The sequence below is a fragment of the Aquarana catesbeiana genome, linkage group LG02 (assembly GCF_042186555.1).
Source record: "Aquarana catesbeiana isolate 2022-GZ linkage group LG02, ASM4218655v1, whole genome shotgun sequence".
NCBI classification, from domain to species: Eukaryota; Metazoa; Chordata; class Amphibia; order Anura; family Ranidae; genus Aquarana; species Aquarana catesbeiana.
The window spans coordinates 178,776,323-178,802,153 of record NC_133325.1 but is presented as its reverse complement, the minus strand read 5'-3'; the positions used below and the strand labels follow the sequence as shown (position 1 = coordinate 178,802,153).

At 43.8% G+C, this 25,831-nt stretch overlaps 1 protein-coding gene across 4 annotated transcripts in view; it reads right to left on the bottom strand.

The window, feature by feature from the left end:
- Positions 1 to 25,831, bottom strand: part of TIMELESS (timeless circadian regulator) — a 164,248-nt gene that overhangs the window by 56,587 nt on the left and 81,830 nt on the right. For all 4 annotated transcript variants that reach the window (XM_073613929.1, XM_073613928.1, XM_073613930.1 and 1 more), the window contains exons 15-18: positions 18,051 to 18,173; positions 17,819 to 17,970; positions 17,619 to 17,716; positions 11,214 to 11,337 (exon numbers count right to left, since the gene is read on the bottom strand). In XM_073613929.1, coding sequence (XP_073470030.1) covers positions 11,214 to 11,337; positions 17,619 to 17,716; positions 17,819 to 17,970; positions 18,051 to 18,173 — 497 coding nt within the window. The remainder of the gene's footprint in view (positions 1 to 11,213; positions 11,338 to 17,618; positions 17,717 to 17,818; positions 17,971 to 18,050; positions 18,174 to 25,831) is intronic.

The following is a 25,831-nucleotide window of genomic DNA, read 5'->3' as shown; positions in this document are numbered from 1 at the left end:
TACTTTCTCCTGGCTTGTATCTATGATCAGACCTAAATACTCCAGTCTTCTTACTGGTTTTAGGAAAGACTTTTCTAGGTTGAGGATCCAACCTAGGTGTTCCAGATACTTGACTGTGGTTCTCAAGTTCCCGTTCAAGGCGGCTACCGACCGGTCTATCAGTAGCAGGTCGTCTAGGTATGCTATGACAGCTATACCCTGAGTCCTTAATCTGGCCAGAGGAGGGGCCAAGACCTTTGTGAACACTCAAGGTGCAGTGGCTATCCCAAAAGGCAGAGCCACAAACTGGAAATGGCGCCCTCCTATCTTGAAGCGCAGAAACTTCTGATGAGCAGGAAAAATGGGCACATGCAGATATGCATCTCTGATGTCTATCGATGCCAGAAATTCTCCTCCCTGCAGGGTGGAGACTACTGTCCGAATTGATTCCATGCGGAAGGACTGAATACTTAGGAATCGGTTCAGATTCCTTAAATCCAGAATGGGTCTGACATCCCCATTTAGTTTTTGGAAAGTAAAAAGGTTGGAATAGAAGCCCAATCCCTGGTCCTTTGCGGGAACCATCATAATGACCTCCTGCAAGAAAAGTCGCTCTAACGCTAGAAGGAGCGACTGCTTCTTCTCTGGGTCTCTGGGAACACTTGATCTGAGGAACCGAGGAGAGGGAAATTCCTGAAACTCCAGCTTGTACCCTAAGGTTACTGTGGAGATTACCCATCTGTCCTGGAAGTCCTCCTGCCAGAGCTCTGAGAACTGTCGCAGTCTTCCCCCCACTCGAGCGAGCGGGGGCGCCCCTTCATGAAGAGGTCTTAGTGTTTTGCCTAGTAGGCTTCTTCCCCCAGGACTTCTTTTGTTCCTGGGGCTGACTCTTGTTCCTGAACCCAGACGGAGGAGGCCGTCGAGACTGCCTGGAGGCTGAAGCCCCTGGCGCTTGGGAAAGATTCAGTTTGAAAGAGGGATGCTTACTCTTCTTCTTGACAGGTAAGAGAATACTTTTCCCACCAGAGATTTTCTTGATATAGTCATCCAAGTCTTCTCCAAACAACCTTGCACCACAAAATGGAAACCCAGCCAGCAGCTTCTTACATGGTGCTTCGGCTGACCAATTTTTCAACCATAGGATTCTACGTATATGCACCAACCCCAGTGAAAGACGAGAGGTTTGCACGATAGAATCTCTGATGGCGTCAACAATGTAACATAAGGCCGCAGGAAGGTTAGCCAACCCCTGGGCCTGCTGTTCAGGTAATACTTTGATAACCTGCTTAACATGGTCTCTTAAGTATTGACAGACTCCAATCGCTGCAACTGCAGGTTGAGCCACTGAACCTGCCAAGGAGAAAACATCCTTCAATAGGGATTCCATCTTTTTATCTACAGGATCCCTGAGCATCTGAGCATTGTCTACAGGACAAGTCAGACTATTATTTACGGAAGATATGGCGGCATCAATAGCCGGTATTCCCCACATTTTAATAAACTTTTCTTCCATCGGATAAAGTGTTGAAAACTTTTTTGGCGGAAAAAAACGTTTGTCTGGGTGATCCCACTCAGAATAAATGAGCTTTTGGGGGGGCGTGGCTTGGACTTCCATGTGAGAGGACGTGTCTCACAGAGGCTCCAGCATCCTGAACAGAAAACATCCTGAAGTGAGCCCGATCCACCGCTACCATAGACCGGACACTTCGCTCCCGGTGTGGGGTAACACCTACAGCGACACCCGGTCGCTTTACATCCAAAACGGGGGTGTCTGGGAGGATGGAGGAGAGCCGTTCGGCCGGCCGGCATGGCCAAGATGGGGGATCCCCGCTCCCACAGCGTGCAGGGAAGGAATCACAGCTATCAGCAGCTGCACGCCTGGAGAGGTATGCTCACGACACTGGCACTCACAAAACAACACAGCCACATACCTCACATGCAAAGGCAGCAGCCAAGAGTGTCCCACAGCAAACAGCACAGCATGGCATAGAGAAGATGGCCCCTGGAGCAGCAGAACACACAGTGAGGAATCCCCCATCCCCCCCTCCTTCCTCTGAAGCAGCCAAAGCTCCAGACACTGAGCACTCTGAGCCTTCCCTGCATGATATACTGACTGCAGTTCACACTTATGGCTCCTCACTAACTGAACTCTCTATTGAAGTCAAAAGCATGAAAGAAGGCATATTACACATAAGGCAAGATATGCAGAAAATAAGAGAGAGAGCCACTGCTCTGGAGGGAAGAGTGAGCACACTAGAGGATGATATACCCCCTCTTGCTCAGGAGATTCACATAACTTCAGCTAAAGCCACAGAAACCGTGAATAGAGTGGAGGATATGGAGAACAGATTGAGAAGGTCAAATATTCGCATTGTCGGTATACCTGAAAAAGCTGAAGGAAAAAAACCCACTGATTTTATTGAAACCTGGCTAGCTGACACATTTGGGAGAAATAACCTTACACCATTCTTTTCTGTTGAAAGAGCCCATAGAGTGCCACTCCGTCCACCGCCACCAGGGGGCAACGACAGACCATTTTTGCTGAAATTACTACATTACAAGGACAGGGATAGTATACTTCGCTTGGCCAGACAGAAACCCAATATGGAAATTCAGGGTGCCAGAGTGTCAATATACCCAGATTTCTCAGCGGCTGTGCAGAAACAAAGAGCAAAATATACTGAGGTCAAAAAGAGACTGCGTGCTCTCTCGGTGATATATTCTATGCTATACCCTGCCAAGTTGAGAGTGGTTGCTGAGGGCACGGTGCACTTTTTTGAAAATCCTATGATGGCTACCAATTGGCTGGACAGACACGAGAGGCATTTGCAGGCAGCCGTGCGTGGAAATGAACCAGGATGACAACACATGAACCCCGTACATTGATTCTTTATGCTCACCTTAGATAAAATGGAGCCCGCAGAGAGTCACAACTGACTTTTTTTTTTTTGGTTTATTTTTTTTTATTATTTTAGTGACCCCTATCGTTTAGGACTTTATGGGCACCAATGGAAGGCTTTCCAATGGAAGTTACTTTATTTCAGTTTGTTTTTCTTTTTTCCGTTTTTAAGCCCTTGTTGAATGGGCGCTATATATTTTGGTCGCAAAGCAAGTTTGCTTTGTCGATGGTTGCAAATATGCAGAGTGAGACACATGGTACAAGTCACGCAATACATGTTCTACACTTCAGAACTTATACTGCATCATCTGAGTTCATATGCCACAGACCTCCAATATCGGGGGTTGGATCACAACTAGCAACTGCACCAAATGACTAAGCGAACTGAGTCAATTCTCTCATGGAATGTGAGAGGCTTACATGACCCTAAAAAGAGAACTGCCATTTTCACCTCTATCTCACATCGGAACCCCACTGTAATATGTCTGCAAGAGACACATCTCACTAGAGACACCACCAACCTGTTACACTTATCGAAATATCCTACTCAATACCATTCCACACATACCCGGTATTCAAGGGGTGTGAGTATACTGTTTTCCAGGACTACCTCATTCACAAAAATTGATGCACAAATTGATGTAGAGGGCAGGTTTATTTTTCTTATGGGAACTTGGGAATCACACACCTGTGTGATCATAAATGTATATATACCTCCACCATTTAATTTAACAATAATGCAATGTCTTTCTAGATTTCTGGCAAAATATCCTCGGGTACCGGTATATGTCATGGGAGATTTTAACAGTACTCTGGACATGTCTTTAGATGTGCACAGAAAGTACTGCCCTCAGGGCCCCAGGACATATACAGCTCTTGCAAAATTTTTGACGGAGATTGGGCTTTTTGATTTATGGCGGTGTAAGTTTCCTTTTAAGGCACAATTTTCATGTCATTCCCTAACGCACTCTACTTTGTCGCACATTGATTTAGTTTTGGGTAATACATTAACGCACTGTTATGATCCAGAGGTTATTTATCTTGCTAGAGGCCTATCCGACCATTCCCCGGTACAACTCAGTTTAAGCTTCCCCACTGTAAAGTTACCAATACACTGGAAGATGAATCCTTTTTGGATTCCTCTGTTTAGAGATACTAAACAAATGCAAATACAAATTCAACACTTCTTACTAGACAATAAACATTCTGCCCCACCAGGTATAGTTTGGGACACTCTGAAGGCTTTTATCAGGGGAATGTGTATTAAGGAAATAGCCGCAATTAAAACAAATAGCAGACAATGGGCAGCTGACGCCAGCATTGCGGTAGACAAAGCTGAGGAGGAATTCCTACAGACACCCACACCTGATAGTGAAAGAAAATGGAAAGAGCAACAAAAAATGTATCGCACCATACATACCCAACAAGCAGAAAACAAACGTTTCTTTACCGCACAAACATACTTTGAAGAGGGAGAAAAAACAGGACACATGTTAGCGGTAATAGCCAAATCACAGCAGCCATCACCAATTATTCACCGCTTGGCGGTATCACCAACACAAGTAGCTATGGACACCCCTTCAATTATGAAGGGATTCTGTACTTTTTTCCAGGATGTGTATTCCTCAAAGGTGAGTTACCCTGAAGAAGACTTAACTGAGTTTTTAGATGGAATCTCACTTCCGACAATACAGGGGGAAGACAAAAAACTACTAAATGCACCTATATCTCTAGAAGAATTGCAACTTGCATTAGCAACATTCCCCAATTCTAAGGCCCCGGGGAATGATGGTCTCCCGGTAGAGATGTATAAAAAATTTGGTGGCATACTCTTACCGGAATTGCTACACACAATTAAGGATGCACACACCAATGATTCATTACCAGACTCCATGTACGAGGCAGTGGTAGTGGTCCTGTTGAAACCCGGGAAGGATCCGATCCAACCTGAGTCTTACAGGCCCATATCACTTTTGAATAATGATTTGAAATTGCTCACTAAAGTCCTCGCTATGCGGTTGTCTAAGGTGGTGACAAAAATAGTGCTTCGGGATCTATACCGAACAGATCCACAGCACACAATCTTCGCAGACTATATTTAAACATGCAAATCCCAACAGATAATACAGGTCAAAGAGCTATCCTGTCCCTAGACGCCGCTAAGGCATTCGATAGCGTAGAATGGAATTATCTTTGGAGGGTGCTAGAGAAGTTCAACTTGGGAGAGACATTCATATCCTGGATCAAACTACTATACAGAAAACCAAACGCATGTATTAGAATTAACAACACACTCTCCTCCTTCTTTGATTTGCACAGGGGAACAAGACAAGGCTGCCCATTATCCCCATTGCTCTTTGCTTTGGCCATAGAGCCTCTGGCTGCTGCTATCAGAGAGAACCTGACTATATGCGGTTTTAAAAGGGGAAATTTGGAAGATAAAATAGTCTTGTATGCTGACGATGCGCTCATCTTTTTGGGCGACACGTCTGCCTCCTTAACAAGTCTCATGGAGTTAATTAGTACATTTGGATCCTATTCAGGGTTCAAGATAAACTGGGACAAATCCACATTGTTACCATTGGACCCCCTTGTGTCGCCACTTCCCTCAGCAGCAGACCAGATAAAGGTAGTAGATACTTTCCGATACTTAGGCATAGTCATCCACCCCAATTTAGAACTATATGTTAAACTTAATATAAATCCCTTGATAAAAAAAATTCCAGGAAAAAACAGCCAGTTGGATAAAACTGTCCCTTTCGGTAGTTGGCCGATGTAACCTGATAAAAATGGTCTGGGGTCCACAACTTTTGTATGCGCTCCACAACGCCCCTATATGGATCCCTATACACATTTTCAAAAAATGTAACACCATATTTCGCTCTTTGATCTGGAGGAAACAGGTGCCGCGTATTAAATTGGAAACACTACAGGAGGCAAAGGACTCGGGCGGGCTGGCAGTCCCAAACCCATATTATTATTTTATAGCGGCCCAATTGCAACACCTGACGGGTTGGCAGGACTCTGAGTTATCTGACCCTGCGAGCAATATTATATGTACATTACTCTCGAATGGGGGCCTTGTGGAGTGCTTGGAAGCAGGAGAGTTCCGTAGGGTACCTGAATACAAAACTTTGGTGCTTATAGATAAGATATGGAACAAGGCCAAGCAACATTTTCATTATGAAGGGTACTCTGAATGGTCTCGTATATGGAACAATAGCAATTTTCCCGAACTGTGTAAATTAAAGGGCTTCTCTGTATGGTCTAGGAGTGGGGTGGTGTATATTAAGTAGTTATATCAAGGAGGACTTTTTCGGGACTTTCAATCCCTAAGAGAAGAATATGGCATACCAAATGTTGTGTTCTTTCAATATTTACAACTTAGGCACGCCATCTCAGCACAAACTACACTTTCTAAGTGGGAATTAACTAGACCAACGGTGCTTACACAGCTGGTAAACTCAATGTCTAGGAAAGGGCAGATATCATCTATATATGAATCACTAATAATGCAGATATCCAAGACTATGTCACTAAAATGCAGGACAAGTTGGGGGGAGGATATAGGTCACATTACAGATGAGGAATGGTCTGCTATAATGGAGACTGTGCCTAAAGTGTCTCTTTCCTCTTCCCAAAAACTCACGCAACTATTCATTATACACCGAACCTACCGTACCCCCTATAAATTATATAAATGGAACAGAAGAGATGAACCATTTTGCCCCCGTTGTAAGATAGATAATGGCACCCTTATACACATGCTCTGGAAGTGCCCAAAATTACAAAGATACTGGTCTGAAATAATCAGCTCTATAAATAAAATATGGAATCTTACATTTGTGGTTGACCCCAAGCTGTGTCTGTTGGGATGGTTGGACGAAGAACTATATACACCACATACGTATATAGCAATCACCAGAATGTTGTTTATTGCTAGAAAACTTATAGCTAAGAAATGGCTTTCGGTGACACCACCGACACACGCAGAATGGGTGAATACCATAAATGAAACTCTATTGAGGGAAAAGCTGACATACCAACACAGGGGTAGCCCAGCAAAATTTGAACGTATATGGGATCCTTGGTTGGAGGTACCTGGTTTAGCCCCCTTCCAATTGGTCCAAAATAAAATACTAGGTGGCAGAACGCAGACGCCTACCCCCCTTGTTTGAGGAGGGAGGCTGTCTACATTGAATGGATACAGGATGCTATGATGTCATAGGGACTCAGAATATAGATGAAACTGTCAATAATTTTGATGAGAAGTTGTCTTACTCTGCGGTGACGAGTTATAAGGTTTTAATTATATATTGGTTAAAAGAAGAAAGCAGACACTATCCCCCCCCCCCCCATTGTTTAGGGGGGAGAGGTACCTCTACACCGACCGATTGTCCGTTGAAGGACCGGGAGTGGAGTAGGGGTACAAAGTACTAAAAGGACACACTTACTAATTATAGAAAATACGAGGTAAAGCTGAAATTGGTATAGATATGTAAAGATTTGTTTTCATAGATTGATTGTAAGCCTATATATACCATAAAATTGCAGGAAACATAAGCTGATTGACTGTATATTTGGATAATAATATGTCCTTGGCAACATAATTTGATGTATGTTTTTGTTTTTGTTTTAAGGAAGAGTTTTTTCTCTTCTTATGTTTTAAAAATCAATAAAAAGAATCTGATTTAAAAAAAGAATAAATGAGCTTTTCACGTAAACTATGAACAGGAAAAGCATGTGCTGTTTGAGGAGGCTTCAGTGACCCCAAAGAAGAAGAGGGTTCTTTAACTGATTCAGATACGGGCAACCTGAATGTGGAGCGGACCAATCCAGTAAGGATCTGCACTAAGACTTTCTCCTCCTGAGAGGTCCCTCTCCACCTGATTCCTCTGAAGAGGAATTATTTGTCCCATCCCGATCCTCTGAAAGAGATTCGTCTCCCTTATCCCAGGGCTCTTCTTCCTGAGGGTCTTGGGAAACAGAGGAAGGCCTAGTGCTTTTTCTTCCACTGAGTGAAGATGTAATCACGGCCATTAATCTCTCCTCTAAACCACTAATGGTTGAGGAAAAAACCTCCTGTGTAATGTATACAGGAGCTGAAGTGCCGGAGGCAGGTATAGCCCCTGATCCCAATGGCTCCCCCTGGCTAGCCGTCCCTGGCCCCTCAGGGGGGGAGGATGCTGCAGAAAGGGGGTCCTCAGAACCCGACCGAGATCCCCTAGAGTCTCTGGTTCTTGGGGTGTTTGAACCTCTTCTACCCATAGTGCAAAGCAACAAGGTGGAAGTATCACAAAATGAACACTGACTGCTGAGCAATGTAGTCCGGCTAAAAGCCCTGCTACCAAATGCCCAGTCTGGTGTTACCTTAGTAAATGCTGCCTAGGAGAATGCCTGTGTCCCACCTTACATGCAACCGTCAGCTCTGTGTCCCTCCAAAGGCTGTGTGCACCTGTACAGAGTGCTTTTAAATAGCCTGCAGCTGGCCTGAGTGGGTGTCTAAGCACCTGGGCTGACGCCCCGCCCCCCACCCTCTACCGCCCCCCCCTCGAATTTAAAAAAAACAAGCGCTTCCCGCACTGGCCGACCCGCCGGAAATAATATGGAGGAAGGCTGGGGGAGTGGGAGGCAGGAGAGAGGCCGGTAGTGATGGGGCCTGTGTAATGGCGGCGGCGGTGCTCGAGTGGTGTATAACCGCTCTTCAGACCCCTGTGGCCTCCCCCTAGCCTGGGGGGGAACATTCATGCATGAGCAATCCCCCCATCCCATCCTACCTGGAGCCGGCCAGAGACGACGTGCAGCATGAACACTGAGACAGACAATCCAGCATGTGAAGGTATGTGCTCTTGGCAGCCCCCGGTGGTCACAATAGGCATAGCATGCATTTACCTTACAGGAGAAAACCTACTAGAATTAAAATATTCTGTGGAATCTCCTCTTACCTTATCCAGCCGCAGGGTTCTGTTATACAGACCCAATCTTCACCTCTCACAGTGGGCTCCATTTGGAAAACCGTCAGAGACTGGGGCCCCCTACGAATAGGGGGATCCTGCAGTTCTGGACCTGTAAAGCACCAGGCTAGAAATTAGGCTAGAAAAACCATTTTCTAATATGCGGGGTCCAGCTCTCTAAAAAGAGAAGCGTTACAGGTAAAACCTTGTTTCTTCGGACACGAGGCCCGAGTACCATCCAATTCGGCCACGAAAGGACACTTTGGAATGGATCCTCTTCGCCTGGCTTGCCCCAGTATAGGATATGGGTTATTCCCCTTGGAGCTCAGCACAGGACATCTTTACATGTTCATCACCTAAGACACTGGCGTAAAAACGGAGGTATCCCTGCAAGGGGAGGGATTATATAGGGGGTTGAACTTTCTGATAGGGTGTGCCAGTGTCCAATCACCAGTGATACCCTATATAACCCATCAGTAATTACTGTGGCTCTGTGTCCCGTGATGTTCGAGAAAGAAAATTTTTTACTTTTTGCTATAATACATATCTAAAAAAAAAAAAAAAAAAAAAAAAATATAAATATATATAAATATAAATATATATATATATATATATATATATATATAAATATATATATATATATATATATATATATATATATATATATATATATAAAAAACTAAATGTATTGATCAGTTTAGGCTGATATATTTTTCTTCTACATATTTTTTGGTAAAAAACAAAAAAATCGTAATAGGCGTATATTGATTGGTTTGCACAAAAGTTATCGTGTCTACAAACTAGATTTAGGAACTTTTATTTTTACTGGTAATGGCGGCGATCTGCAATTTTTAGCAGGACTGCGACATTTCGGCAGACAAATCTGACCCCAAATTACACTTTTTGGGGACCAGTGAAATTATCACATCGATCAGTGCTTAACCACTTCAATACCAGGCACTTAGACACCTTCCTGCCCAGGCCAATTTTCAGCTTTCAGCGCTGTCGCAATTTGAATGACAATTGCGCGGTCATCCATCACTGTACCCAAACAAATTTTTTATCATTTTGTTCCCACAAATAGAGCTTTCTTTTGGTGGTATTTGATCACCTCTGCGGTTTTTATTTTTTGCGCAACAAATAAAAAAAAGACCGAAAATTTTCGAAAAAAAACAAGTTTTTCTTTGTTTCTGTCAACATTTTTTGTAAATAAGTAAGTTTTCTCCTTCAATGACGGGCACTGATATGGCTGCACTGACGGGCACTGATACGGCGGCACTGAGGGGCACCGATGAGGTGGCACCAATGAGGTGGCACTGATGATGGGCACTCATAGGTGGCACCGATGGGCACTCATAGGTGGCATTGATTGGTACATATGGGTGGCACTGATGGGCACTGATAGGTGGGCACTGATGGGCACTGACAGGTGGCATCAATGGGCAATGACAGGTGGCACTGATAAAACATTGGGGGCATTGCTGGGCAGATCTTGGGCATAATGGTGCCAATCAGTGCCCATTTGTCGGCACTGATTGGCACAGATTGGGCACATGTGGATGGCCATGGGGTACATACCTGGCCCTCCACATGTTGCCCCTTCCCTGGTGGTCCTAGTGGCGATCCCCGGTGGTCCAGGGTGGTGATCTGAGGGGGGGCTGCGCTGATAAACAATCAGCGCAGACCCTACCTGCCAGGAGAGCCGCCGATCGTCTCTCCTCTACTTGCGTCTGTCAGACGCGAGTGAGGAAGAGCCGATCAATGGCTCTTCCCATTGACAGCGTGATCAGCCGTGATTGGACACGGCTGATCACGTGGTAAAGAGCCTCCGCTGGAGGCTCTTTACCGAGATCGGTGTGTCAGGCTGACACACCGCTCCACCGATCGTCGCGATGCGCGCCCCGGGGGCGCGCGGCGGAATGTTATCCTGCTGGACGTCATATGACGCCCAGTCAGGATAACAGAACCACTTCCCGGACGTCAATCCGCTATAGGGCAAGCGGGACGTGGTTAAAAAAATGCAGTGCTCAATGTAAAAATGACACTGGCAGGGAAGAAGTTAACACTAGGGGGCGATCAAGGGGTTAAGTGTGTTCCCTCAGCGTGTTCTAACAGTAGGGGGGATCGGCTTACTGAAACATGACAGAGATCACTGTTCCTGATGACAGGGAACAGAACATCTTTGTCATGTCACTAGGCAGAATAGGGAAATGCCTTGTTTACATAGACAGTTCCCCGCTCTGCCGCTCCTGCCCGCTATCATGCTTCTGCGGACTGACGTACAGGTACGTCGATTTGCGCAGGAGAGTCAACCTTCCACAGTATATCTGCGTGTGCAGGTTGGCAAGTGGTTAATAAACATATATTTAAAAACAACTAACCTTTTCATATAGTCCAAAAAGTTAAACTCTTTCTCAGACACTTGAACTGAGGTAAGCTCCTCCTCTATTTCCTCCTCATCCACCTCTTCTTCTTGCTCCTCATTATCTTCAACCTGCGATGATTCTGAATTTAAACAATTTACCTAATTAAAATTTACAATTACAAAATACATTTAAAGCCACTTCAAATCAATGCGATTAGAATTAGATGTTCCAATCTAGGTGCCAATGATTAGAACCTCCCTCGTGAGCATATAGAGGTCTTATTTAAACCTTGGATATCTAAGATATGGTGATCTCTTTGCTAATGACATGTGTGATGGATGTGGCGTCAGATCCAAGCCACCTTCTCCAACTTGTGACAAATGACTGGTCATACTCACACCTCGTTGCCACTGGGTTTCATTAACTAAGCATTTAACTCACTCTGCCACCAGATATTTATCGTAAATATCAGCGTTCACAAAAACAATTATGCCTATTAATAAATATCTAATACACTCTGCCATCACAGACAGGAATATTCCAGAGATTTACAGTACAGTAGCGCTCTTCAAAGAGACAGGGATTCTTAAAGTTCTGTGTTAGTGCATCTGAAACAAGATTAACACTTTTCAAAATATTGTTTAATAACAGAAAAAGATAAAACAGTGCAAATAAAAGATCTACATAAAAAAATGGTATTAAAAAGAAAAAGATATAGCAATGCAACAGAAAAACAAAAAGGTTTTAACAATGAAAATACCTAAAGTCCTGGTTCCGAGTTTAGCAAAGTCCAGTAAATGAGTAAGATGGATCAGTGGTTTTTATAAATCTTGGCTGATGTTCCTTGCTTAATGGTATAAAAGAGAGCTTCAGACTAGTAATGCAGTCTCTTTTCTGGTCCCTGAGGAGGGTGTTGACCGAAATGATCTGACCAATGAGAAGGCCTGAGGAGTGGCCGATGGGATGTCCCAGTCTTTATGATCGTTTAGTTGTTTCTCCCTTAGATACATTTTTATAAATGTATTCATATTTTGCATGTACCCCATGTCATGATCTGGTAACCCACAAATGATTGTACAGTATGCAATTTTCATTCCAGAGATACTAAACATGACATCCGCCAGATAGGCAGTCCACCCAGGAGGTGAAAGACATCTAATCCGTCTCCTGTATATGATAGCCTAGTCATGTGTGATCTTTATCCATTCAGTTTTTTCTTCCACATTCAAAAATATACCCAGTACCAATGTAGCTTTATCCTATGTAATTTTAAGAATTATATGTAAATTTTAGAGATTGTGAATTGGAGAAAAGATCTTTTGCAGGTCAAGAAGGAAAGTTATTATTAAAGACCAAGCCTTAATGGCTTCACAATATCAATTAGCCCTGTGTAAGGCATTTTATGCACACCATGTATTCCTAGTGGGTTTAATTACCCGGAGATCCCAGTGTGGGAAAACGAATGCTTTCACAATTTTACAATGCTTGATCCCAAAGCACTCAATGGAAAATGCTGATAACCTTTCTGGATGTTTACTGCTAAACGCCATTAAGATAACTCCTGACATATTGCAGTGTTCTGCTTTAGATGCCCTGCTAAAGCATTCAATTAGCCACTTACAGCTTTAGCAAATCCCTGTTTATTAGTTATTTTCTAATTAATGGTATACCCATTCCTGAGTTGAGGTAGCAGTTCTTTTGAAGAAAACGGATCCTTGTGGAAATGTTCACTCATGTTAAAAGGCTATGGAGATGATTTCCTGGGATTATAGCCATTTTGTGAAAGGGTGGGGGGGTTATAGCAGCTCTGTCTCCTATTCTAAAAATTGTTATGGCTAACAATGAATTCTGAATATGGCTACCTTGTCTCTTCAGATACAGCTTTTGGTATGCACAATTTGCATCATCATCATAATTATGTGTGATGTCACAATCGAAAGAGATCTCTAAGGCCCCCAGAAAGAAGGTGGTAGATGCCTATGAATCTGAAGAAGAATTTAAAAGATTGCCAAATTATTTGAAATCAGTCAGATAATCGGCAAGTGGCATAGATTTCAAACAAACTCTGAATATGTCCAAGACTGGTCCACTCAGAAGCATACAACTCCAGCTGAACTGCTTATGTGCCGTTTCTGTCACAGACACATTTTAGGACATGCTGCAGGTCACTCCTAATTAACAAAGGGGCTTGGGTACCTTATATTAATTAGGCTCCTTGTTAATTCCCCCATTAAGTTAAAGAATATGTAAACCCAACATTTCATATTCCTGATATGTGCCTGCTGCACCATGTACTCATATGAAAAAGTATGCTGTCCTGTTCGTATTGCTTCCTTTGTGTGAAATTCTTGGTGTTTGTGCCTGTCCCTCTGCTTTTCTATCAAAAACTGACTACACAAGGCATGAGACCACAGCGGGGTCAGTTCTCTAGCTATGTTGACATTCAACCAGCTTTCCTCCAATGATCAGCCTTGTCCTGACATGCCTTCTCTGCACAGCCATTCACTGGGAAGAGCAGCATGCTGCTGTTTCTCCTACTTGAGCTCCTTATGCAGCTGAGAACAAAGATTATGTGATCACATATAATAAGGGGGAAAGAAGATATTAATAATGTTTTTTATATCTATACACAAATGAATTGCCATTAATTTCTATTTTGAACTGAATGGGTTGTGTTACAAGGTGAGGGTTTACATATACTTTAATGGCCACACGTTCCTCTGGCATATGGGAGACACAGAGCCAGGCTTGCTGTAATTAATTGTTGCCCATGCCTTCTTTTGTTTAGAACATCTTGGCGAGACACTAAGTTTGTAGTATGTTGAGGTTTTTTAATACTCCCCATTAGCCTATTTTCTTAAACTGAAACTAAAGACGTTTCCTCTGCTCCAACAGTCTGACACCCACTGGCCAATGCCAGCATCCTCTCCTGGCCTCTGCCAGATGCAGTGTTCGGCCACCTTGATTGACCAGTGCCGAATGACATATCTCCCACATATGCGCAGTAGTCCATTCACCCACAATGTAAATTACACCATTTAAAATCATTACATAAATTTAGAAATGTCCTATAAATGAATATTAATGCATGAATGTCATTACCAGTGTGAATGAGGCCTTAGGGTGTGGTTATTCAGTATTTAAAGGGATTGTGTAAAGGTTTTTTTATTTTTAAATAACAAACATGTTATATATACCTGCTCTGTGCAATGGTTTTGCAGAGCTGCCCTGATCCTTCTTTTCTGTGGTTTCCCACTGGTGCTGCCAGCTCTTCCTCTTCTCTGTGTGCCACCCTAGGAATCTGCTTTCTATGGTGCACATTTGTGGGCTTGGTCCTGAGCAGGGCTATGTGAGTCTATTGGCATACACAGTGTGGTTTGCCCCCCCCCTCCACTTTCTCTCCTCACAGGATTTGATTGACAGCAGCAGAAGCCAATGGCTCCTGCTGCTGCCTCAGTCCCTGTGAGAAGAGAGAGCAGTGCTGCACAGCTCTCGATCTCTCAGGAAAGTATTTGAAGGAGCCTGAAAATGAATCTTTTTTTACTTTAATGCAGAGAATGCATTAAGGTAAAAAAAACCCTTTAGCCTTTACAACCACTTTAAGGGTTCATTCACGATCATCGTTGGCTACCTAAAAATCTGACACAGTTTAATATACGGTTTCTGTGGCAAGTCCTGTGTCTGTCTGTCTATCCATCTCACACATGCATACATATACAAACACACTATACCTTTGTATGTGTAGGTAGGTGGACACTGGCAAAAAAAGCTGTGAGGACCCCCATGTAACCCCTCCCGCACCCAGCTCCTTAGTTCTGTGGCAAGCAATCAGTGGCCTGTGACCTGTAAAAAGTTAATAGTTCCATTTTTTTTGCTCATACAGTGCATGCAGTACAGGCAGATTCAGAGGTGACTGGGACGTCCTCAAGCAATACCAATGAGGATAAGGTAAAAACAACCAACATACCCCTTAGAATAAACAAAAAAACAAGAGAGCTAGACTCAATTCAAAAAGCTGCCTGAAGACCAGGTGGCAGCAGTCTTACAGATTTGCAATGTAGAAGCCTGAAGTTGAAAAGTCCAGGAAGCACTAACGGTTATAGTAGAATGAGCCTTCACTAGAAAGGAAGAAACCCATTTCTTTGTTGAGCAAGTCTGGACCACAGCCTGACAGATCCACCTAGCAATGGTGAAATGAGACATAGGGAGCCCCTGCGAAATCCATCTGGGGCACAAAGAGGGATTCCATGGTCTCATCAAAGCCATGGCAGTGAGGTAGACAATAAAAACTCGAACTACATCCGCAGCGAAAAGAGTGCCACCTACTGAGAGTGTTTCACAGCAGGGCAAAAGGATGGGAGCACAATGTCCCGAGTGAGATGAAAAACAACTAGCAAGGAACTGAGGATTGCTGGGAGTGGGGGGGTCTTCACAGTTTTTGTGGCTAGTGTCCAATCCCCTAAAGGAACCTACCTATAAATCAGTCGCCTCTGAATCTGCCTGTGTCCTGCACTGTATGAAAAAGAAAGCTAAATTTCTGGATTAGCAGTGCTATACAATGGCTGTGCTTTACAGATTCTCAAAATGCACTGAAAATAATGCAGTCTCTTTGTGGCCAATATCTCAATAGTTTATGTATACCTTTCCTGAGAAAAAACAAAATTTGCTTCAATTAACGAATACCTAATAAACACCTACGCTCAGTGACCAAAAATATCAGCTGCTGTGCGTAACACCTAATGTGTTTGCATAAAATGTTGTCCTTAATCATAGCGGTTAAACCATCAACCAAAAATGATATATACCAAATAATACTAAATTACAATGCACTATATGGAACATTTTTAATTTAGTAATTTAGTAATATTTGGTAATGTCCTCCAGAAATATCTGCTGCCTGGATATTATTGTGATCCACTGTCGCAGAGCAAGTATGAAAAATTGGGAGAACTGGAGTGAAGTCAGAAGTCCATATCAGACTCAAGTATTGAAGCAAAAGAGTCTGCATGATACCCAGGAATCTAGCATTTTCAGAATGAAAAGCCCGCAATAACAGTCTTAGTGTTACTCACAGGAAAGCTTAAAGTGATGCTAAACACACGCTGTTTAATTTACATTGTCACTTCTATTTCTGAATATGGCACTGTAAGAGCCTTCACACTGGGGCGGGGGCGGTGTCGGCGGTAAAACGCCGCTATTATTAGCGGCGTTTTACCGTCGGTATGCGCCGCTAGCGGTGCGGTTTTACCCCCCGCTAGCAGCCGAGAAAGGGTTAAATACCACCGCAAAGCGCCTCTACAGAGGCGCTTTGCCGGCTGTATAGCCGCGCCGTCCCATTGATTTCAATGGGCAGGAGCGGTAAACACACCGCTCCTTCACCGCTCCAAAGATGCTGCTGGCAGGACTTTTTTTACAGTCCTGCCAGCGCATCGCTCCAGTGTGAAAGCTCTCGGGGCTTTCACACTGGAATGAAAGTAGCGGCACTTTCGGGTTGGTTTGCAGGCGCTATTATTAGCGCAATAGGGCCTGCAAACCGCCCCAGTGTGAAAGGGCTCTAAATATTTTAATTAAAAAAAAACAAAAAACATCTAAGTACCTGTTTCCTAATCGATACAGCTGTCACATGGACCTAGATCTTTCCCAGCCTGCCTGCAGGGAAACATAAGCAGGAGGAGCTTCTAGTCCTCTGCTGCTGGTCACATATTCAAAATAAAAACAAAAACAGCCTTTGGAATGCAGAGTAAAAATAAATAATATAAATAAATTGTTTTAAATTGGCATACAAATATATATTTGAAATTAAATTTATTATTTTTTTGGCAATAACATGATGTGGGCGGATTTCTGCCAGTTACAGACTGTGTCATGCCCCTCCAGCCTCCATCAATCTACATGTAATATCCTGCCCCTATTGTATTTGGCTGGTTAGTGGGCATGCTGGAGGAAGGAGGGAGTGGGCTGTCATTTACCACTGTGTATACACCCACATATGTGACTCTATAGTCACATGGGCTGCTCAGATCTGATAGGGAGGAAATGCTTGGCATAGAAACTTACTGAAAGCGGAGCATGTGCAGAGTTGCCACCACAGCTCCAAAATCACTAGATGAATTGGGGACATGGACAGATGGAGATAGAGAGCAGCAGGATCAACTAGGTTTTTTGCATGGTGGCTGGGTGGCTAATTTGCAAATCTGTAAATCTAATACAAATATATTGACATATATGATTTTCTAATTTTTACAAGCTTATCAAGATTTACTTTCAGGTAAATAACTCAAATTCTGCATTCATTGAAAATAAAATATACCCATTGAAAATTAAATTCAGACAATAGTAGCAAGTGACCAAAAATAAAAATCCATCATTAAACTTTAACTTGCACAAGATTACAACTGAGGGACAGTGAACAATACTTACTGGGAAGATCAGCAAAGAAAATTTGCTTGAGTAGTTCAACTTCTTCCTCTGGTCCTGATTCAGATGATCCAAACACATCGCCCTCTGGCCAGACCTCCCTGCATAAAAGTGACAGATGGTAAGCATTACTACATAATTCTTTTCACATTAACTGAAAATCTGCACATTTGCTGATATAAGTACAGCAGTACAATGCTTACCTGGCAGAACGGAGCAGAACAAGAGACTCTGCAGCTTGCCCACTTAAAAGTCCGTTCTGAATTCGCACCAAAGCTTCACTCCTTTGCTCTTCAACAGGTATTTCAGAGGCTGCATCAAAGGGAACAACTTCTTCTGGCAGATTTTCTGCACCCTAGTTTAGTTGGACAGGAAAATCAGGAAAAAAATCCTATCCACGAATACAAATGGTTCATAGCAACAAACAGACCTTACCATAGCACAGCTGCTCAACCTCTCAGAAAGTGTTTTCCAAATTTCCTCCAACTCTTCTGGACTTTTTTGCTGCTCCTGGCTCCTACTGGGTTTCTTCTTCTTCTTTCTTTTAACTCTTCGGTTCTATGTAAAGAGAACACAGACATCAGACTTCCTGTTACAGGACACAAAGTTGTCATCAGCAAATTTACAAGACACTCTTCAAAGCCCTGAATAAGACCATAAATGACATTATAGTGTACAATGTGCAGTTATGAAATGATCATATTTCAGTTATTTGGAGTCAGGTTCATAAAAGATTATTCTGGTTTGTTGTTCTGGGTTACTGCACTTACAATATTCCTCATTGCATCACTGAATGAACCCAACTATGCACTGACATGATAATAAACACAAAAAACAAACTGATGAGTAGCAACACCCATTGGCTGCAAGAACAGATTTCAGGTTTGTATGAAATGTTTTATGACACCCTCTGCCTTATTCAGCAAAGACGTTGAATTTGAAAAGTGAGAATTCCTGTATTCCACAGCAACCAATCAGAATTAACTCTCATGGTCATTCTGACTGGGTAGTCTAGGTTATTACACTTAAGAAAAAGTACTCTAGATCGAATAAAGAGGTTTATATGCATTTTCTATAATAAATCGCTGTTATACGTTGCAACACTTTATACATCCATCTCAAGGTACAGGAGCTGAACTGATCTTTTAAGAAAGCGGAGGCGGACAGCCTAAACTTGTTTGCGTTGATGAGGAGGGAAAAAAAAAAAAAAAAAAAAATCGAAAAGCTAGCCTTTAAGGGAACCTGAGAGATCTGGACCATTGCCAACCCCCAAACGGTCCTAGCTTACTACATAAAGCAGTAGTAAACCCAAAGCCAAAATATGCAATATATTGCAGCTAACCAATCCATAGCTATGATGGCTGCATTTTTTTTAGGCATCCTCTCCCCCTCTGTTTTCACCTGGTGATTTGGCCACAAACACGCCGACTGTATTAGACTGCCTCTACTCTGAATGAAGGAGCACAGGGGTACCTTTTGGACAGCAGCATTGTTAATCTGGGGGAAGAGGGGTGTTGGATGTACTATCAGATTTAAATACAACAAACTGAAGCTAAACTCCAGCTTACACTTTATAAGCGGTTACAGCAACAGTTTTGTTCCTTTTGGTAGAAAGGTTTCACATAAAAAAAATAAAAACTGACCATTGTAAGCACCCATCAGTGGTAAATAACTTGTCTCATCCCTCTAACTGCTACATCTGCAAAAGAGCTTGTTCTCTGAAAAATAACGGACTTACTGGCCAGATCACCAGGTGAAAATAAAAGAAAGCCTAAAAAAAAAAACGAATGTAGCCACCACATCTAAGAATTAGTAAGCTTTAATATAATAATAGGATTTTTATTACAGCTTACCTGTAAAATCCTTTTCTTGGAGTACATCATGGGACACAGAGCAGCATTGTAATTACTATGTGGATTATAGCCACCTTCAGGTGATGGACACTGGCACACCCTAAACAGGAAGTTGCCTCCCTATATAACCCCTCCTCCTACCAGGAGTATCTCAGTTTTTGTAGCAAAGCAATATACTTATACATATACCCCAGAAAAGAGGGGTGGGACCTCTGTGTCCCATGATGTACTCCAAGAAAAGGATTTTACAGGTAAGCTGTCATAAAAATCCTATTTTCTTTATCGTACATCATGGGACACAGAGCAGCATAGTAATTACTAAGTGGGACGTACCGTAGCAATGCTATTTGAGGGGATGGAGACACAACCCATAGGGTGCCAACAGACTTGAGGACCTATACTGCTGCCTGCAGCACACGGCACCCAAAGGCGATATCCTCATGCCCTTTTTTACATCCACTTGATAAAATCTGGTGAATGTATGTACTGCAGACCAAGCTGCGGCCTTGTACATCTGAGCCATGGAGGCTTGGTGACTCACTGCCCAAGAAGCACTAACCGCTCTGGTAGAGTGCGCTTTGACTTGAAAAGGTGGAATCTTCCCCTTAAATCATAAGTCTGAATTATAATTTGCCGAATCCACTTAGCGACAGTGGATTTTGACGCTGCCTGTCCTTTCTTATGACCTTCTGGCAGTACAAATAAGACATCAGTCTTCCGGATCTGAGCAGTCATCTTTAAAGAGACCTTGACCGCTCTCACCACATCAAGATAATGTAGTGACTTCTCTTCTCTGGAACATGGTTTTGGAAAAAACGATGGCAGGATAACATCTTGGTTCAGGTGGAAACCTGACCAAAAAATCTGGACGAGTGTGTAACACCACGCTGTCCGCATGAATAATCAAGTATGGCTCTTTACAAGAAAGAGCAGCCAATTCCGAAACCCTCCTTGCTGAGGATATAGCAACCAAGAACACCAGCTCCCTTGTCAGAAGGACTAAGGGAATATGCTGTATCGGTTAAAAATGGCTGTTTTTGTAACACTGACAAAACTAAGTTCAAGTCCCAAGGGTTCAAAGGTGATCCAACTGGCGGATTAATCCGCATCACCCCTTGCATAAAACCCTGGACTAAAGAATGTGTAGCAAACGGTCTTTGAAATAAGATTGTTAAAGCTGAGACTTGGCCTTTAATAGTACTCAAGGCCAACTTCATCTCTACCCCCAATTGTTGAAAGGCAAGAATTCTGCCTATGATATATCTCAGAGGGTGCCAACTCTTTGATTCACACCAGGAAACATAAGCCCTCCAGACTCTATAACATATAGTTCTGGAAACCGGGTTCCTTGCATTAAAAGTAGAGATAACTGACCCAGAAAGCCCATGTCTCTTCAGAATGTGGGTTTCAATAGCCAAACCATTAAATTTAGCTTTTGTAAGGTAGGATGGAATACCGGCCCCTGTGAGAGTAGGTCTGGCCATAGTGGAAGGGACCATGGATCCTCCACTGCCATCTTTTACGATTTCTGCATATCATGACCTTCTGGGCCATGCTGGTGCTACCAGATTTACTGGCTTTCTTTCCAGCTTGATCCTGCAAAGAAGTCGTGGCAGCAATTGAATAGGGGGAAAAGCATAGATCAGTGAGAAATGATCCCACAGGATCACCAACGCATCTGTTCCGCATGGAAATGGATCCCTTGTCCTGGACCCAAAGTTGAATCTTGATGCTAGAAGATCTACGTCCAGAGTCCCCCATCATTGACAAACAGCCCGAAAAATGTCAGGGTGAAGAGACCATTCCCCTGGGTATAACTGCTAGCGAAGTAGTCCGCCTGCCAATTTTCTATTCCCGGAATGAAGACTGTCGATAGACACGGAATATTCCTTTCTGCACAAGTTAGAATATGGTTCACCTCTGTCTGCGCTGCAAGACTCTTGGTGCCCCCTTGGTGATTGATATAGGCCACTGCTGTGGCATTGTCAGATTGGATCCTGACAGGACAATCCCGTAACCTGGAAGATCAGGCCTTCAGAGCCAGGCGCACTGCCCGAATCTCTAGGATATTGATGGGCGAGGCTCTTTCTGATCTTGACCACTGTCTCAGGACTGTTGCCTTCTCTAGTACTGCTCCCCAGCCTGAAAGGCTGGCGTCTGTCGTTACCACTTTCCAGATAACTGGTCTGAAGGATTTTTCTTTCAGCAGATTCTGGGTTAGTAACCACCAATTGAGGCTTTGGGGACAGCCGCATTGGCAAGTCTAAAGCTTGGATCGTTTTGTTCCAAGCAGATAGAATACTGTTTTGCAACAGTCTCAAATGGAAGTGGGCATAGGGAACTGCTTCGAATGAAGCCACCATCTTTCCTAACAACCTCATGCAAAGGCGAATGGAGGGATCTCCTTTCAACCTGACCATCCGCAGCAACTCTCTTATGGAGCTGATTTTTACCTGAGGCAAGAACACCTTTTTCTGGGCTGTATCTATGATCAGACCCAAATACTCCAGCTTTTTTTAGCGGTTTTAAGGAAGACTTCTCTGGGTCGAGAACCCAACCCAAACTTTCCAGGTAACTGGTTGTAATGCGTACACTTTGTTTCAAACCAGCCACCGATTGGTCTATTAGCAAAAGATCGTCTAGGTATGTCAAGACTGTTTATGCCCTGTGCCGTTAACCTGGCTAGAGGTGGGGCTAGCACTTTGTGAATACTCGGGGTGCTGTAGCTGGCCCGAAGGGCAAGGCTACAAACTGAAATGCTGTTCTACTTCGAACCACAGAAACCTTTGGTGAGCGCGAAATACAGGGACATGCAGATATGCATCGCTGATGTCAACAGACGCCAGAAGTTCTCCTCCTTGTAGGATAGAAACTACTGACCTGATCAGCTCCAACGAAAGAAGCGGATCTTCAGGAACTGATTTAGATTCTTTAGATCTAGAATGGGTCTGTTGAATAAAACCCCAAACCTTGCTCTTCTGTGTGCATCTGTGCATGTACAGGAAACGCATGAAAAGGCTGAGAAGGTTTTAAGGACCCTAAACAAGAAACAGAACTATCAGCTGACTCTGCTAGAGGTAGCTTGAAAGAGGCACGAACCATCTCTGTAAGAGGTTGTACCTGCAATCTCTCCAATTGCGAGGCTGAAAAAGGTTCATCTACCACTGTCTCCTCCGCAGAGGAGTAATCAGTTTGCCTTTCTTCCTGATCTCCTGAGGGTAACACCTCATCCTCTACCCACTGTTCCTTTGATAAGGGGTCTAAGGTGGGGGATCTAACGCGCTTCCTATCCTTTGGATAGCGGATGCAATTAAAGTCGCTAATCTTCCTTCTAGGCCCTGCAGGGCGGAGGAAAACGCATTTTCAGTCATGTATACAGGGGCTAAAATGTTTTCTGTGCCTGGGCCTGACCCTGAGGCTTTCCTCTAGAGTCTGATGGTGGAGGCCAGCGCCACTGCCTAGAGGCGGATGCCCCTGGCGCAGGGGAATGAATCAGTTTAAATGAAGGACGTTTATACTTTCTTTTGGGCAAAAGAGTATATTTCCCACTAAAAAAACATTTGTGTGTATTTGACCAAATCCTCCCCAAATAGTCGATCCCCATGAAAAGTGAAACTAGTAAGAAGCCTTTTGCAAGGTGCTTTGGCTGACAAAAAGAAAAAAAAAAAAAAAAAGTTTTTTTGAACCACAGGGTCCTACGTACTAGCACAAGCGCAAGGCAGGACACCTGGTGAATAGAGTCTTTCATGGCATCTATGACAAAACATAGCGCCCTTGGTAGTTCAGCCAAATCGCAGGCCTGTTGTGCAGGGACCTCTTTAAAGGGCCTGTCTAAACTGGTCCCTTTAGGGACTGACAGATGCCTATTGCTGCAACTGCAGGCTGAGTAACCGCACCTGCCAAATAAAAAGAGGATTTTAACAGAAATTCCGAAATTTTATCAGTTGGATCTTTAAGCATCTGTGCATTGTCCACTGGACAAGTTAGGCTATTAATCACACTGGAAATCGCAGCAGGAAATGCATGAAAAACCTAAAGAAGAAACAAAAACTGACTCTGCAAGAGGTAGTTTGAAAGAGGCACGAACCATCCCTGTAAGATATTGTACCAGCAATCTCTCAGATTGTGAGGCTGAAAAAGGTTCATCTACCTTTGTTTCCTCCGCAGAGGAGTAATCGGTTTGCCTTTATTCCTGATCTCCTGAGGGTAACACCTCATCCTCTACCCACTGTTCCCTTGATAAGGGGTCTAGTATGGGGGAGGGGGACCTAACATGGCTTTTTTGCCATATCTGGTATCTCAGATGAGAATGACAGTGTGGAGACACGACTGGAGTTCCCATCTTTTTTTAGGAGCCATAGTGCTGAGCACAAAAAACACAGGCACTTAGTAAACAAGACAATGTAGTGACTTGCACACTCGCTGAGCAAAATAGTTAGCCCATTCAGTTCACGGCATGGCTGGGGTGGCAGAGACTAGAGGTCAGCTGACTGGTGAGGAATGCGAAGTGGGAAGGGCTGGAGGAGACCCTATCTCCTGATTTCGTCATAGGTGTCACTGCTACGAGACATCACAAATTCGGAGACACAGTGAAGCCGGAGGCACAGTGAGTTACACTACCTGTGATTATAGTTGCCATTAAAAGGACTCAGGGAGCGCTAAATGTCCATGGGTTAGGGGCGCAAATTACTTGTCTTGCCTTGGGTGCTGACAACCCGCGCTACGAAAACAATTTTACTGTTAGGGGTACCCACAACTTGGGAAATTTTATCAAGGGGTCACGGCACTAGGAAGGTTGAGAACTACTGTACTAAGGTATGTATTTACTCCCTCTAGTGGAGACTTTAGGCATGACAGCATTTTATTTATGCAAGAAAAAAACATAGGTGGAATTTTTACAGTTCCTAGGCTTCTTCCCTTACTTTTTCCTCGCTGCAGGATACGGCTGTAACAGACAGATCCAAACTTCACCCATCACGGCGGGATGCTTTAGCAAACCTTCACAGACTGGGTCCCTATTATAGGGGGTCCACTGCCTTGGACCTGTATAGCAGCCCTCAGGAAAACTTTAAGTAATGTAGCATGACCGAAAAAGTCCTGGGTCCTGAGGTCCAGCCCTGCAAAGAGAGGCGTTACAGGCAAAACCTCATGCTTCGTATACGAGGCCCGGGTACCATCCACCTTGGCCGCAGTGGCACTTTAGATGGATCCGGTCTATGGAGGCTGTTTAAATCCAGCATGGGATCCCTCCGGCTTGGAGCTCTTCAGAGCACATCCTCACTCCTGATCAACACCTTAGACACTGGCGAAAAAACGGAGATACTCCTGGTAGGAGGAGGGGTTATATAGGGAGGCAACTTCCTGTTTAGGGTGTGCCAGTGTCCATCACCTGAAGGTGGTTATAACCCACATAGTAATTACTATGCTCCTCTGCGTCCTATGATGTACGATAAAGAAAAATGTTTTATTTTGGGTTTATTACAACTTTAACATCTTCAGATCTGCACTATAGCCGAATGACGGCTACAGCGCGGACCTGCTTTGCCGGGAGCACGTCTATTGACGTCCTCCTGTGCCCGAGCAGCCTGTGCGCCTCCTGCAGGGCAAGCGGCACTCTCTGTGATCAGTGAGTCTATGAGACTCGCTGGATCACAGATCGGAGTAAGGGGTCGATCCCTTACCACGTGATCAGCTGTCAGCCAATGACAGCTGATCATGTGATGTAAACAGAGCCGGTAATCAGCTATTTTTTCTCCTCGCGCTGACAGCATGAGGAGAAAAAAAAAAAAGCTGATCATCGGCGGCCGTGAGAGGGACATCAGTCCCGATCATGGAGAGCTGCCGCCAGCTCCTCAGTGCCCACCTGTGCCACCTAGCAGTAGACAGTGCCGCCTACCAGTGCCCACCAGCGCCACCCATCAGTGCCCACAATCAGTGCCTCATCAACAGTGCTGCACATCAGTGCCACCTATCAGTGCCCATCAGTGGTACCTTTCAGTGCCCATCTGTGCCACCCATCAGGGCCCATCAGTACGGCCTTACCTGTCCCCATCAGTGCCGCCTTATCTGTGCCCATCAGTGCCGCCTTATCTGTGCCCATCAGTGCAGCCTATCAGTGCCCATCAGTGCAGCCTATCAGTGCCGCCTCATCAGCGCATATCAATGAAGAAGAAAAATTACCTGTTTGCAAAATTTTATAACAAACTATGAAACATGATTTTTTTTTCAAAATTTTCCATCTTTTTTTGTTTGTTTAGCAAAAAATAAAAATCCCAGCTGTGATTAAATATCACCAAAAGAAAGCTCTATTTGTGTGAAAAAAATGATAAAACTTTCATTTGGGTACAGTGTTGTATGACCGCG